Source organism: Medicago truncatula, chromosome 5 (assembly GCF_003473485.1).
Source record: "Medicago truncatula cultivar Jemalong A17 chromosome 5, MtrunA17r5.0-ANR, whole genome shotgun sequence".
Lineage (NCBI taxonomy): Eukaryota > Viridiplantae > Streptophyta > Magnoliopsida > Fabales > Fabaceae > Medicago > Medicago truncatula.
This window is the reverse complement of record NC_053046.1, coordinates 7,754,964-7,767,971: the sequence shown is the minus strand read 5'-3', so window position 1 is coordinate 7,767,971 and position 13,008 is coordinate 7,754,964. Positions and strand designations below refer to the sequence as shown.

The following is a 13,008-nucleotide window of genomic DNA, read 5'->3' as shown; positions in this document are numbered from 1 at the left end:
AAATATCTTTTTGTTCTATATAAAATTTTAAATTTTAATCCCTATATAAAATTCGTCAATTTTTGTTCCCTCAAAAAAATTTCGTCACAATTTTTGATCCTTGCATTCAAAAATATGAAGTATACACATGATTTGATTTAAAAATTGGGACCATAAGTGGGGGTAAAATAAATTTAGGGACCAAAAATTGATGAAAAAATTTATAGGGAATAAACCTGAAATTTGAAAATTTTACAGGGAACAAAAACAAATTCAACCCTTTTAAAAGACAATTTGATAATTGTATGGGTTAAATATGTTTTCGGCGCCTATAAATATATCAACTTTTTGTTTTAGTCGCTCGAAAACTTTCCTTCAACTTTTAATCCCTATAAAATTTTCAAACACTATTATTGGTCCTTATGTTTAAGTTAATTTTTGTTTTTAATTAAATTGTGTAGAAATATGTAGAATATTGTAAAAATCACTCTAAAAAAATATTATTTTTTTTTATCAAAACATAAATTAAATATGAATTTTTAACCGTAAAAAATATAAAATTTCATACTTAATTTATTTATTTTTTTGACACAAAATTCATATTTAATTTATGTTTTGTTAAAAAATTCGAATTATTTTTTGGAGAGATTCTTATAATATTATAAATTTTTCTGCAAAATTTTATTCAAAAATATGAATTCTACATGTGAGTTTACTGAGGGACCTAAAGCGAAGATGAAAAACTTTTGAAAGACTAAAAGTTGAAGAAATTTTTTAGAGGAACTTAAATGAAAAATTGACATTTATAAGGATCAAAAACATATTTAACCCTATTTCTAATTGAGACGAAAAGGGTAGAACCATAAATCTTAATTGTTTTAATCAAAACTAGTATGGATACTTGGGCTTAGAATTTCGTCATACTTAAAATATTGGATGAATATGTGGTATCATTTTTATTTGTATGGTTATTTTCTGATAAATGATTCGACCGACATTAGTGTTGGCTCCCTTAAGGTTCAACGACAATATCATAGTCAAGTTCGACTTTGTGGGGAAAGTAGGGGTGGTTCATGGTTGTAGCTAGATCCACGATGCGGAGAGTCTCATACTTGCGGGAGAGATGTTAATGTCTCTAGTGTAATTTAAAGTTCCACGTTGAATGTAGGAGTGGATATTGAGCAACATATTGAAGGTGAGAAAAAACACAATAAGGGGGGTTGAATTGTGTTTGCTTTTTCTTCGTTTTCTCCTAAGCTGAAAACACTGATCAGAAGCAGATAGAGTTCTACTTCTGAAGTGATGTTCAGGACTAACTTGTAGCGGATAAAAACAGAGAGAGAGAAAGAAGAAAGACACAAAGCAATTATACAGGTTCCTTCCACAAACCGGAAGTAGTCTTGTCCCCCTTGCACTTCCAAGGAGAGTTCACTAGAATGTAATATCTGATTACAACTGCTCACTGCTAAACTTAGCAAGAGACTTCAAATTGCTCAAGCACAACTGCAAGAGTCTTCCTATGCTCCTGAACACAATCAAGAGACTTATAATGCTCAAGCACAACTGCAAGAGACTTATAATTCAAACAGAATTACAAAGAAAAATGTTTGAGGTTGAACACTTGATATACAATCAGTGATGTTCACAATACAAATCAGATATGGACTCTTAAGACTCTAGAATTTCTAAGATATGAAAGTTGTTAAGAAATTCTAAGTGAACTTTTGAATGCAAAACAATTTCAGCAAAGTTTTGGCACTTGAAAATTGTTGTTGAGTCCTTGTCAATCTATAAGTCTTCACTCTTTTATATAGAGGTGTGAAAGAGACGTTGTGAATTGCCAGCACATCAAAATAGAGTCGTTTGAAGCTTTGATCAATCATCAATGATCTTTTGCCTGATATGGTTATTGTCCTATGAAGGATCAATTTCAAATCCATTCCAATTGAGAGGGAACATAGTTGCAGGCAGAGCTGTTTTTCTTGTCTTGTAGCAGAGACAAAAACCGAGTAGTGGAGGTAGTGGTTGTACACTTCGTACAATTGTACTTTGTCAACGCTCTTTGAAGAACAAGCATCCAATGCCTTCAAATCCTTTCAAAATAGTTGTTGCTTCACTCTTCTAGTCTTCTCCAATGCTTGGATGCGATTAAATCCATTGAACAACCTTTGAAGCTTTAAGTCTTACATCTCCTGATGTACTTCAGCTTCTTGTGATCTTGCTTCTGATGAGATGCTTTTGATGAACTTGCTTCTTATGACCTTGCTTCTGATGACGTCGTCACTTCAGGAGCACTTTTACTTCAGGAGCACTATGACTTTAGGAGCACTTCTCTTCAGACGCTTCAAGCTTCCTTTTTGTTGATCCATTTGCTCTCTTTTGTTCTTTCAGAACCTATTTAAGATGTCAAATTTTTGTCTATGGTTCTGTACACTTGAACAAATATTAGCATATCCAATTGACAATTTTTAATACCTTGTTATCATCAAAAATCTTAAAGGGTGATGTTAAACACATTTTGTTCCAACATATATATGTGATATAACCACCACCGACCATGAAACCACCACCAACCAACCTTTTAGAAATGTTGTGCCTCAAGTTGTAAAAAAAAAGGGCAGACTAATGTGTTGACCTGTTAGCCCACATTTTGGGTCAAGTTGGGCCTCAAAAAACTAACCCAAATTGCACTCGGGTTTTTTTGGCCCATATAAAAATGGGGTCGGGATGGCCATCGGGATTCGGGCCAGCCCATTATCAAATTTTTTTCATTTGATTTTTTGTTAATAAACACTATTTTTTGAAAAAATTATCAACCAATTTGTAATTTATTAATAAAAAAATACATAAATAAGTAAACTTAATAAAAATGAATGAATTTAGCTCAAAGTTTTAAAATTTAAAATTTATATGTTATTAATTTGATCCAATCGAAGGAATAATTTATAATTTAATTAATATTCATTGTTAATGTAAAAATTATTTTTACTTCTATCTCCATTCAATCATATTTTAGCAAAAAGATAGCTGTGAGTAAGTAATATATAAAAATATAATATAAAAAATTGAATCAATAAAAAAATACTAAAAGAGGCTGGACTGGCCCATGACCCACACGGGTCAGGTCGGGCTCAATAATATGCGGCCCAATTATAAATAGTTGGGTCGGGATGGCCCACTTATGTAGTTGGGCCTCTCGAGCCAGCCCATTTAACACCTCTAGACGTGCCTACGTTGACCTTATTTAACTATGTCATATAATTACACATGCGAAGAGTTGCACCATTGATTAAGATATATTAATGTGTCATGTGTGAGTTAAAGTTCTATATTGGATTTAATAGTGGATTTTAAAAAATATATAAATATAAGTGAAATGACACATATATACTTAATGCCTTCATATTTTTGTTTAAGATGTGATATCAATCTAACATATGTGGTTTCTCTTAGTTTAATATTGTGATCAAATTAAATTCAATGCATGATCCTTTAAAAGTCCCAAAATTACGATGAACAGTTTATTAATGTCATTTATTTAATTTTTTATTTTACATCTTTATTATTGGATGTCATTCACTTTCATACTTTTTATTCATTCAAGCCTTATTATTTCAATGACGTGCTTTTCGATGAAATCTGATAATTAAAAAAATGCATATGTTTTTTTAAGTTGACAAAATACATGCTTATTATAAGTTTTAAAATGACAGGGTATTTTTTAATTGAGTTTAATTTTTTGGTAAAATAATCACCCCAGGAACTCCAAATCCTTAAACAAACCCACAAAATTTTCAACAACTCACTCTATTCCCTATCTTTTCACAGTTAAAACACACACTTTTTTATTTTCTCACCATTTGTCTCATGTTAAAATTTATTTTTCATCTTCTTTATTTTTCTTATTTACTTTCTCTATTCTTATGAAAGAAAGGAACATAAACCTCCCTCCATGAAATCACCACACCAATGCACCTTTTTACCATGTTGCGCCTCAAACTGGCCTGTTTTAGCTAAGTCACCAGATTACTAATTCAAATAGCCTCACACTTAAGAGAGGAATGTTAATGTTTCATATGTGAGTTAATGTTCCACATTAGATGCAAGAGTATATAGTGGAAAAAACATAGGTAACATGATCTATATACTTAATGCCGTAAAATTTTGGATAAAGATATGGTGTCAATCTCACTTTTGTAGTTACTCTTAGTCTAATATGATTATTCAACCTAGTTTAGGCCATCCCGGAAGTCACAATATTATGATGAACCATTTTCTTTGTTTTGGAAATTATTTCTTTAATTTTGGCCAAATACATTTTTTGATCCTTTAAAGTTGACAAAAATATCAGGATAGTCATTTAGGTTTTTTAAGTTTCAAATAAATTATTTAAGTTGTTAACAGAGAGGACCAAAAAGTATAACGATAGAAAACTTAAGGAACCAACTTAAGATATGTTTTAATTATAGAACCATTTTAAAACAAACAGTTTAAGTTAAAGGATCGTTTGGTCAATTAAACATTTGTCTTTTGTTTCTCTTATGTCATTGTTATGAGATTGAGTACTCTTTGTATTCTGTTTCTTTCTATATATTTGATGTGGTTGGTCGTTAAAAGTAAAACATGTAGTAGCATGTCTTGGTTTCAATAAAAAAAGATATTGTTAAAAAAAAAAAAAAAATAACTTACATAAAATTATAGCCCTTATTTCTAAATAAAAATAATAATATATTTTACTATGCATCCACGTCTAAAATACTTTACATGTGATACCATTGATGATAGACCATCATATGATATTTTTGGCTATGTTTCTAGTCATTTTTTTTCATATTTGAAGGCAGATAAGAAGTCATTTAGACGAGTTGTCAATGGTTTGAAGAACATTTTGTATTGTTTTCGTTCGAGTCTTTGTAATTCACTTTTATCCTAAATCATGTAAAATCATATGTGTTTTGAGTTTTTTTAATGAGAAATCATGTAAATCAGTAAAACAAAACATCACGTGAAGAATCGAAGATATGAAGACTGAAGATCAATGGTTCTTAGAAGGTCTTTGAAGACAATACAAAGTGAAGAAAAATCGTTTCAAGTTTCAAGACGGAAGAACACTAAAAAAAATGACGAAAACTGTTGCAGGCAGCCTTGGCTACTACCTCATGCACCCCTACATGAGTACCCATGTGCCCTGCACATGGCTTGCAGGCAGAAATTGTTGTTTGCTTGTTTTTCAAGTTGGATCGGTGGAAAAAAAAAAAAAAAAAAAAAAAACCTAGTTTTCTTCTCTTAACCCCTAAGCAATGATGCATTATAAATAGAGACCCTTGCACACTCTTTTAATCATTCAAAAAGTTAGTGGTACAAGGCAAGGGTCAAACATCAAAGCTTCAAGTCAGAGGATCTTCATCATCCTCTTGTTTTCTCAATGGTATATTTTTCTACTGTTTTCTAATGATGTCCGTTGTCATGTGCAACTAAACTTCTTTAATTAGGGTTCCAAGATGAACCCTTCTTATTTGTTGGATATAATCAATAATTTTTTTTTTTATTCAGTTTATGATTCGAATGTCTGATTTAATTTGTATATTTCCATTTCTATACCAAATTTATAGATAGAGAATATTAAGATTGATAACACTAATTCCGCCCGAACCAGACAGTAGTAAATTGCTTAATTTCTAAATTAAATTATTTTCATTGAATCTAAGTATGATTTTAGGGTTTTGACTCATCTTAAGGGAACGTCACAATTGTAACTGGTTGAATTGATGCGATATTAAAATAAGGGCAATGATATCCGGTGCAGGCACTGGTTAAGGAGCAATAAATGAATCAATCCCACTTGTTTTACCTCTATTAAAGTGAGAAATAAATCAACTAATTAAAATAAAGAAAATGTGCATTCAATACGTTGTCGAAATTCCTATTTTGTGATACAAGCATTGAATCCTTTTTTTTTAAAACGATTCATAAAAAATTCACAGAGGTTCGAAAGAAAAAAAATGATTCATATAAAATTTACGGAAAAAGTGAAGAAAAAAAAATTGTTAAGAAATGAAAATAATACAGTTCTCTTTTATTTTAATTAGTTGACTTATTTAAAGGAAAAGAAATCATATTTTTAATAGGATAAGGAAGTAAAATCCACGTGAAAAAAATTACCAAAACTAAAATCACAAGAAAAATAAAGGAAAGGAAATTTGATATAGTATTAAATACAACTCTCTTTTATGACTTATTTATCACTTTAATTAAGGTAAAATAAATGTAATCTCTTCTTTTATTGCTTCTTAACCAGTGCCCCAGAGGCACCGGTTAGCAGCACCCTTAAAATAAAACTTCCTCTGATACATCACATGGTCATATTCTACTTTCTTAAATTGAAAAACATGTCATAAACTAATAATCAACCGAGTTAAGTCCAACAAAGACAGAAGGGGGATTCAAGGATTTTGTAATCGACGTTAAACTTCTGAATCACAACATACTAATTTCGCATTGGGCAAGACAATTAAAATCTTGTAAACCACTTCATCTGTTTTTTAATTTTGTTATTTCTAATAAATTCCGCCAATTACCAAATTAAACGATAATCCATGTGGAGATTATAACTTAGTATACTTTATTACTTGCATATGATTTGTTTCACTTATCAATTTCGTCATCAAGCATCTAAGTAGCTAAAACTGATTTATTTAACATTACCTCCAAGTTGGACTAAAGCCACAATATTTATACCAATGTATAAAGATAACTTTAAAGTTAACTAGCAATCAACTAATTTTTTGTCAGATTTTTTTTTACAAATTTACCCTTAACAAAACAATTATTTTTTAAATTTAAATTCAAATCTGCAACATAATTATAGGCAGTTTGAAAATTAACAATCTATTTTAGTTGATTTTTTTTGTTACATATTTTTCAAAATAAAAAACATTTATTATAAAAACAAAACTAGAATATAAATAAATTTATATATATATATGAACTTAATTGGTTCTTAAAAATAAAAAAACAAATTAATTGGACACACTTCCAGATATTTTTTCCAGATATTACAAAAATACTTGATAGCATTTATATAGCTTTTGGATACACCTTCACAACAATAACTTACAAATAAGCGCTTAATTGGACTTACTAAAATAACTTATCAAATAAAGAACTTACCAAAGACACCCTCGGCATTTTCATTGATTTGAGCAGGATTGTTTTTGTTTTCATCAAGCATAATAGGAATTGGATCGTTTTTTTTCATCAAGCATAACCGAAGCAAGAAATTGCTTAAGGCACCTATTATAAACACATGGTCGCTCAATATGAGCCAAGTGGCCAGCCTTCTTTATCTCTTGTAATGTTGATTTATTTCCCAGCTTCCTGTAAATATGTATCAAACACTTAAACCACAGATCAATTGCATATAAAATTTAAGAATGGATTTGAATATTTATAATTTTGTGATCAAGATTTCTTACTCTTTCATGTTTTGTGCAACCTCTGGTGTGAAAAGTTTGTCTTTCTCTGCCCACAGAAGATGTATTCGCTGCAAAAGGAAGACTTGTAGTTAATTATTATTAATCAATAAATAAAATTAAAACATGTGTTTTGGAACATAGAGCATGGCAAGAGTTTTAGTATCTCCCATAAAAAAAAAAAAGAAATTAATAAAGTGTTAGCATCAAAATTATGAAAATTTACCTGCGAAAATTTTGGGATGTTGATGTCTTTGTAGCTAATGACTAAGGCGTCTAATAACTCACTTCGCTCCTTCCGATTTGAGAACATCACCTGTAATTAATGATATGTTGCTCACAGAAATAAGGTAGGTTTTTTTTTTTATACCTATGAGGAATTATTATATGTTATGAAACTATGCAAGATTTGTCCATAGTCAAATTAAATGGAAGTTAAATAAATGCGGAATGATAGATTGTTAACGAAGTTCGGCCAATAATGTCAACTCTCTCCATTGCTGCACATCTCTTTAATAAAAAAGGGAGATATATGTGTTTACAACTACTCCCAAGAATTTTTTTTAAAATTCTTTCACCGAGTTTTCCTCCAACTATCTATTGATACTAGTTGTGTTTTGCTTCTGATTGACTTCTTCCTTCCAAAATGCACATCTATTTATAGAGGCAATGAACCGTGAGAGTTGATAATTCATGCACTCCTTCATACTAATTAGTCGTATATTTCTTAAGAAAATTTATTAGTATAATTAATGTCTCTATGTTGGGGTTAATATTACCCATATGCATTGGGTCATAGACACTATTCACCAACATTATTTTATTACTAGTCTATTCACCAACATTATTACTAGTTAATGGAGTATACGACTAGTTGGTGAACACTAGTTTTCACCAACATAACTTACCACTATTCACCAACATGAGGATACCACTATTCGACTAGTAGTTAAGATATGAGGAATTACTTCATCTAATTATATATCTCAGTTTATTTAGCGAAACATGTTAGCCTTTTCCTTTATAGGCAAAAATACGTACTTAGTAGTATTCTATAGGGATAATGGTTAAACTTAAATGCATTTAGTTTTCTTAATTTATGTTACAACATTTCTTGAATTGGGAAATGATATGTATCCCGAGAGGTTTTATGCCGACAAATTCACGACCATATTAAATTTGCATTCCATCAATTCCTTTCCTTTTTTTTTTTTCTTTTCAGCAAGTGTATTCCAAACAAATCCGTAATCTAACGGTTGAAAGGATTTCAGGATACTTTCGGGAAGATTTTCTTCCCTTTAAATAGCAGCGCTCTTCTTGAAATACATTGATGTTGAATAGATTACCTACAATTTATCAATTGAAAATCTAGGCTTCACCCTTATTTAAGGGTGTTTATAAAATAACAACGTTAAATTTGGATTGATAAATTGACATTTGTTTATATTTGAGTCAAACAAATATACACTCCTTCTCTTCTTACATGCATGTTTCAGTTTAACAATGTGTATTATTTATATCACTTACTTTAATTATATTTTTTTACTTAAATATAAATACAAATGTTAGTATATGAAATATTATTTGATTGGCTAAAAAAAAAATCAAAATATCAAATTTTAATCATTTTTTACCACAAATAACTAAAAATTGTAATGATCAAATTTATGTATTGATACGTGTGTGAAGTGATTAATTGTGACCTATATTTAGGAATATAGAAAACACTATATCTTTTTGTTTAGACAAATGTTAACTTGTGCCTTTAAGAGCACATGTTAAGTAACTCATTATAGAAATATACATCATCTGGTTACTAATATAAGGAAAAAAACTATATTTTATGTTCATTCATTTAATGATGTATGTGGTCTATAATAAAGATCATGTGCATCATTAAATCGATGAACCTAAAATGTAGTTTTTTGCTTATATTAGTGACTGGAGGGTGTACGTATTAAAAGTCTTACATTCAACTTATTAAAAGTTAAACTATCATGTTTTCCAATGTAAAATTGCACTTTTTAGATTTTTTTAACACGTGTCATTAGGTCACAAGTTAGCATGACCCTTTTATTTATAAGCATGTCTAAAAGAGTGCAACACAACTTTCCATACAATATTTTTACCTTTTATAGTTATTGCTGTTTAATAAGAATAATACAACTAAAATATCATTTTCTGTATTTTATTTTGACACTTATTCAATATATATAAAATTATCAAAAGATATGTTGTTATGAAAAAGATGGAGTACTAATAAGAAGATGATAAGTTTTTGTAGGAGAACTAATCATTAAGCTATCCGGTCCTTAATTTAAACCCACAAATAAAATCTATCTCTAGTATAAAAAATCTATCTCTTGTTATAGAAAATTGATTAATAATGGGTTTGTGTTTTTATGACAAAATAATGGCTGTGTTAAAAAACAACAACATACAAACCTTAAGAAAGTCCTTGATGAGACGGTTGGGAAACGGAATGTTTTTGTAGAAACCAACAGAAAGAAGTGTCTTCACTCCTTCAACAGAAGATGGCATTAACATTTCCGAACAAGAAGAGAATCCAGCATCTTCAACTGCCTTACTAATCATAGACTCTTTTACAGCCAAAACTGCACCACTTACTACCACGGCTTCAACCAACTCACTATACATCTCAGCCATTTTAAACGCCACCATTCCACCATAACTGAATCCAACCACAACACATTTCTCCACCCCGAGTTTCTTTAACCCCACAGCCAAGCACTCGGCTTGAAAAGCCAGTGACCGGTCCGACTTATCGGTAGTTGAGCCACCGAAGAAAATTAAGTCCGGTACATAAACGGCGTATTTTTTGGCTAAAGGGTTGATTTGGTACTGCCAAGTAGCAAGTCCATCACCGCAGAAGCCATGGAGGAGAACCACTACTGGCTTCGTGGGTTTGGATATGGGTTTGGGTTTTAGTTTGGACTTGGAAATGGTGTTAGAAGGAACCCAAAATCTCATAACTGTTCCTGGTTCTATCTCTACTGTGTGGAGCTTTAAACCTGCCATCTTCACTACCCAACTAACCAATGTCCAAATTACGTTCACCGTGTTCACCATGTTTGATTATATTTGTTTGTGTCTATTGTGATTGCACTGGCTTTCTCTTTTGTATTAATGTTTTAAGCAATGAAGTATGTGCATGCCACTTGCTATAGTAGTAAATAGTGTGCTACGAATTATTTGTATCTAGCTACCAACTAACACATTTGAGTAAATGGAATGCATGAATGCGACGTCATGCCCGTATGGATGAGGCATTGGTAAGTGTGTTGATCATAAAAATATAATATCCCACTTGAAATGGTTAGAAAACCCATACTTCCAATGATTCAATTTTTTTATTTTTTCTTTCGCACCGGTTTCCAATCAACCAACGGTCGACGGCTAATCTGACTTGTAAGTAGAGATATGTGCACTGACCAAACGTTGTTTGTCCTGAGAATCGAACTCGATATTCCTCGGGTACGTCCTTAGAATGATCTTCTTGCCACCAGAGCCTAACCAACTTGGTTAAATTGCTTTTTTTTTTTCATTATAGAGAAAACTTACACCCGAAGGTTTCACGTATTTAATACTTTTTCTGGTCTTTATTATAAAAAAAATCAAAAAATATTAAAATCAATACAATCATTAATTAGTGAATTTTTTTAAATACTTTTACAAGAGTCATGCTAACAAGTGTTTTGGGACACTAGTTAAGGAATACAAAAGTACTCCCTCCATTTCAAAATGAATGTCGTTTAAGATTTTTACACACATATTAAAAAAATGCATTAATTAAAATAAAGAGATATGTTATTTTACCATATTATCCTAATCAACTATTAGTTCGTTTTTCATTAAAGAAAAAATAATACTTTGAAAGTAGTGTATATAATATGGGTCTTGCTAACCAGTGCCCTAAGGGCAATGGTTAAAGATCCCATTAATAGAAACTTTATCTTGAAAATACAAGTCTTTAATTTTTTCTTAGCAATCATTACGCCACTTTTCAATGGAAACTTACTTATTTAAGTACTTTAACCAATGTCCCAAGGGCAATGGTTAGCATTCTCCATATAATATTAATTAAAGGGTAGAATTGAAAAGAAAAAGTTATTACTTCCTCCGTTCCTATATATAACCACCCATATGACAAAAAAATTGTCCCTAAATATAAACCCCTTTTCAAATTACTAGACGCATTTATTATTTTTTTCCTAAACATATCCCTAATTAATACTGCTAACTTATCTTGAAATATGAAAAGTCAAATTTAACACACATACAAACAAATGATAATTTGGAAATTAAAAGTGCACTCATTTTAAAACAATTATTTTTGCTAAAATGACACTCATTTTGAAACGGAAGGAGTATAAAATTTTACATTCAAAAGAATATTTTTTACACTTTTAAAAGTTTGACAATACAAGTTCCAGGAATTTTCTTTTTTACAAATATACCCTTATAAAAAATTGTCAAACATTAAATACACCCGCTAATATTAAAAACAAAAACATTAAATAATTGATAGAAAAGTTTTTTAAGTAATAACTGCAATTCAAAAGTAGCGATATTTTCTTATAATTATGACCAAAATTTCTTTTGAAAATTTTCTCATATCTAGTTTCTCGGTGGGAGTACTAAGGTCATGCTAAACAATTTTCTTAATGAGACTTGTGAGTGATTCCAAAAGAAAAAATATATTTGATGTGTTTTAGGTAGAAAAAAAGTTGCTTTTAAATATGGAGTCTTTGTAAAGAGTGTCATAAGAGCATTTTTAAGGAATTTAAATTAAGAAACGGAAATGCTTCTTATAGCAAAAATCTATCTCACGAAGTTTTATCCTCAAGAGTTGCACTTCATATTAGCTATTGGAGCATAACCCTTATTTTCTATCCCACCATCCGTTTTGTCCGACAAATGAGAATCAAACGTCGGAAGTACCTCGTGATTACTTCGCTATGTTATAAACCATATTATAGCACTACTCGTTAAAAAATTACTCACTTCGTTTCTTTTTAACCGTCACTTTTAAAGAAAAAAATTTGTTTTTATTTAACTGTCACTGTCAAAATTCAATGCAAAATTCAATGTTGTTTTACCAACATTATCCTTATATATTTATTGCGGAGAGAGAAACATATGAAATGAAATATTAAATTAATAAGGCTATTATAGTAAAAGCAAAAACAATTGTATCAAAAGTAGTACTACCTCCGTCCCTAATTATATGGCCCTTTTGAAAAAAGTAACGGGAATTAAGATAGTGGATATTTGTATTAAATATGTTTGTAATTACTATTGTTTTTACAATTTTATCCTTTAAAAAATAGGGTTGGGTTATATTTTCAACATTCTATTTATTGCTGATTGAAGAAAAAGATGTATAATAAATAGGGGCATGTATGTAAAGAAATAATTAATGTAGTTGAAAATAAAAAAGGGGTCTTATAAAAAGGGACAAAATTTTTTTTTCAAAAGGATCTTATAATTAGAGACGGAGGTAGTATCATTTATTGATTGTCTTGATTTATGTAAA

At 30.1% G+C, this 13,008-nt stretch overlaps 1 protein-coding gene across 1 annotated transcript; it reads right to left on the bottom strand.

Annotated features, from left to right (window-relative positions):
- Positions 1–6,976: 6,976 nt before the first annotated feature.
- LOC11409564 (putative 2-succinyl-6-hydroxy-2,4-cyclohexadiene-1-carboxylate synthase) lies at positions 6,977–10,634 on the bottom strand. The gene is made up of 4 exons (XM_003611958.4): positions 9,897–10,634; positions 7,678–7,767; positions 7,455–7,522; positions 6,977–7,356 (listed from the first exon to the last, which is right to left on the bottom strand). The coding sequence occupies exons 1-4, from the start codon at positions 10,539–10,541 to the stop codon at positions 7,203–7,205; spliced, it is 957 nt and encodes a 318-aa protein (XP_003612006.1). The 5' UTR covers positions 10,542–10,634; the 3' UTR covers positions 6,977–7,202.
- Between the last annotated feature and the right edge of the window lie 2,374 nt (positions 10,635–13,008).

Coding starts and splice junctions, on each gene's coding strand:
- LOC11409564 (XM_003611958.4), bottom strand. CDS start 10,541: ATGGTGAACACGGTGAACGTAATTTGGACATTGGTTAGTTGGGTAGTG. Junction 7,523..7,677: donor ACATCCCAAAATTTTCGCAG/GTAAATTTTCAT, acceptor TTCCTTTTGCAG/CGAATACATCTTCTGTGGGC. Junction 7,357..7,454: donor GTTGCACAAAACATGAAAGA/GTAAGAAATCTT, acceptor ACATATTTACAG/GAAGCTGGGAAATAAATCAA.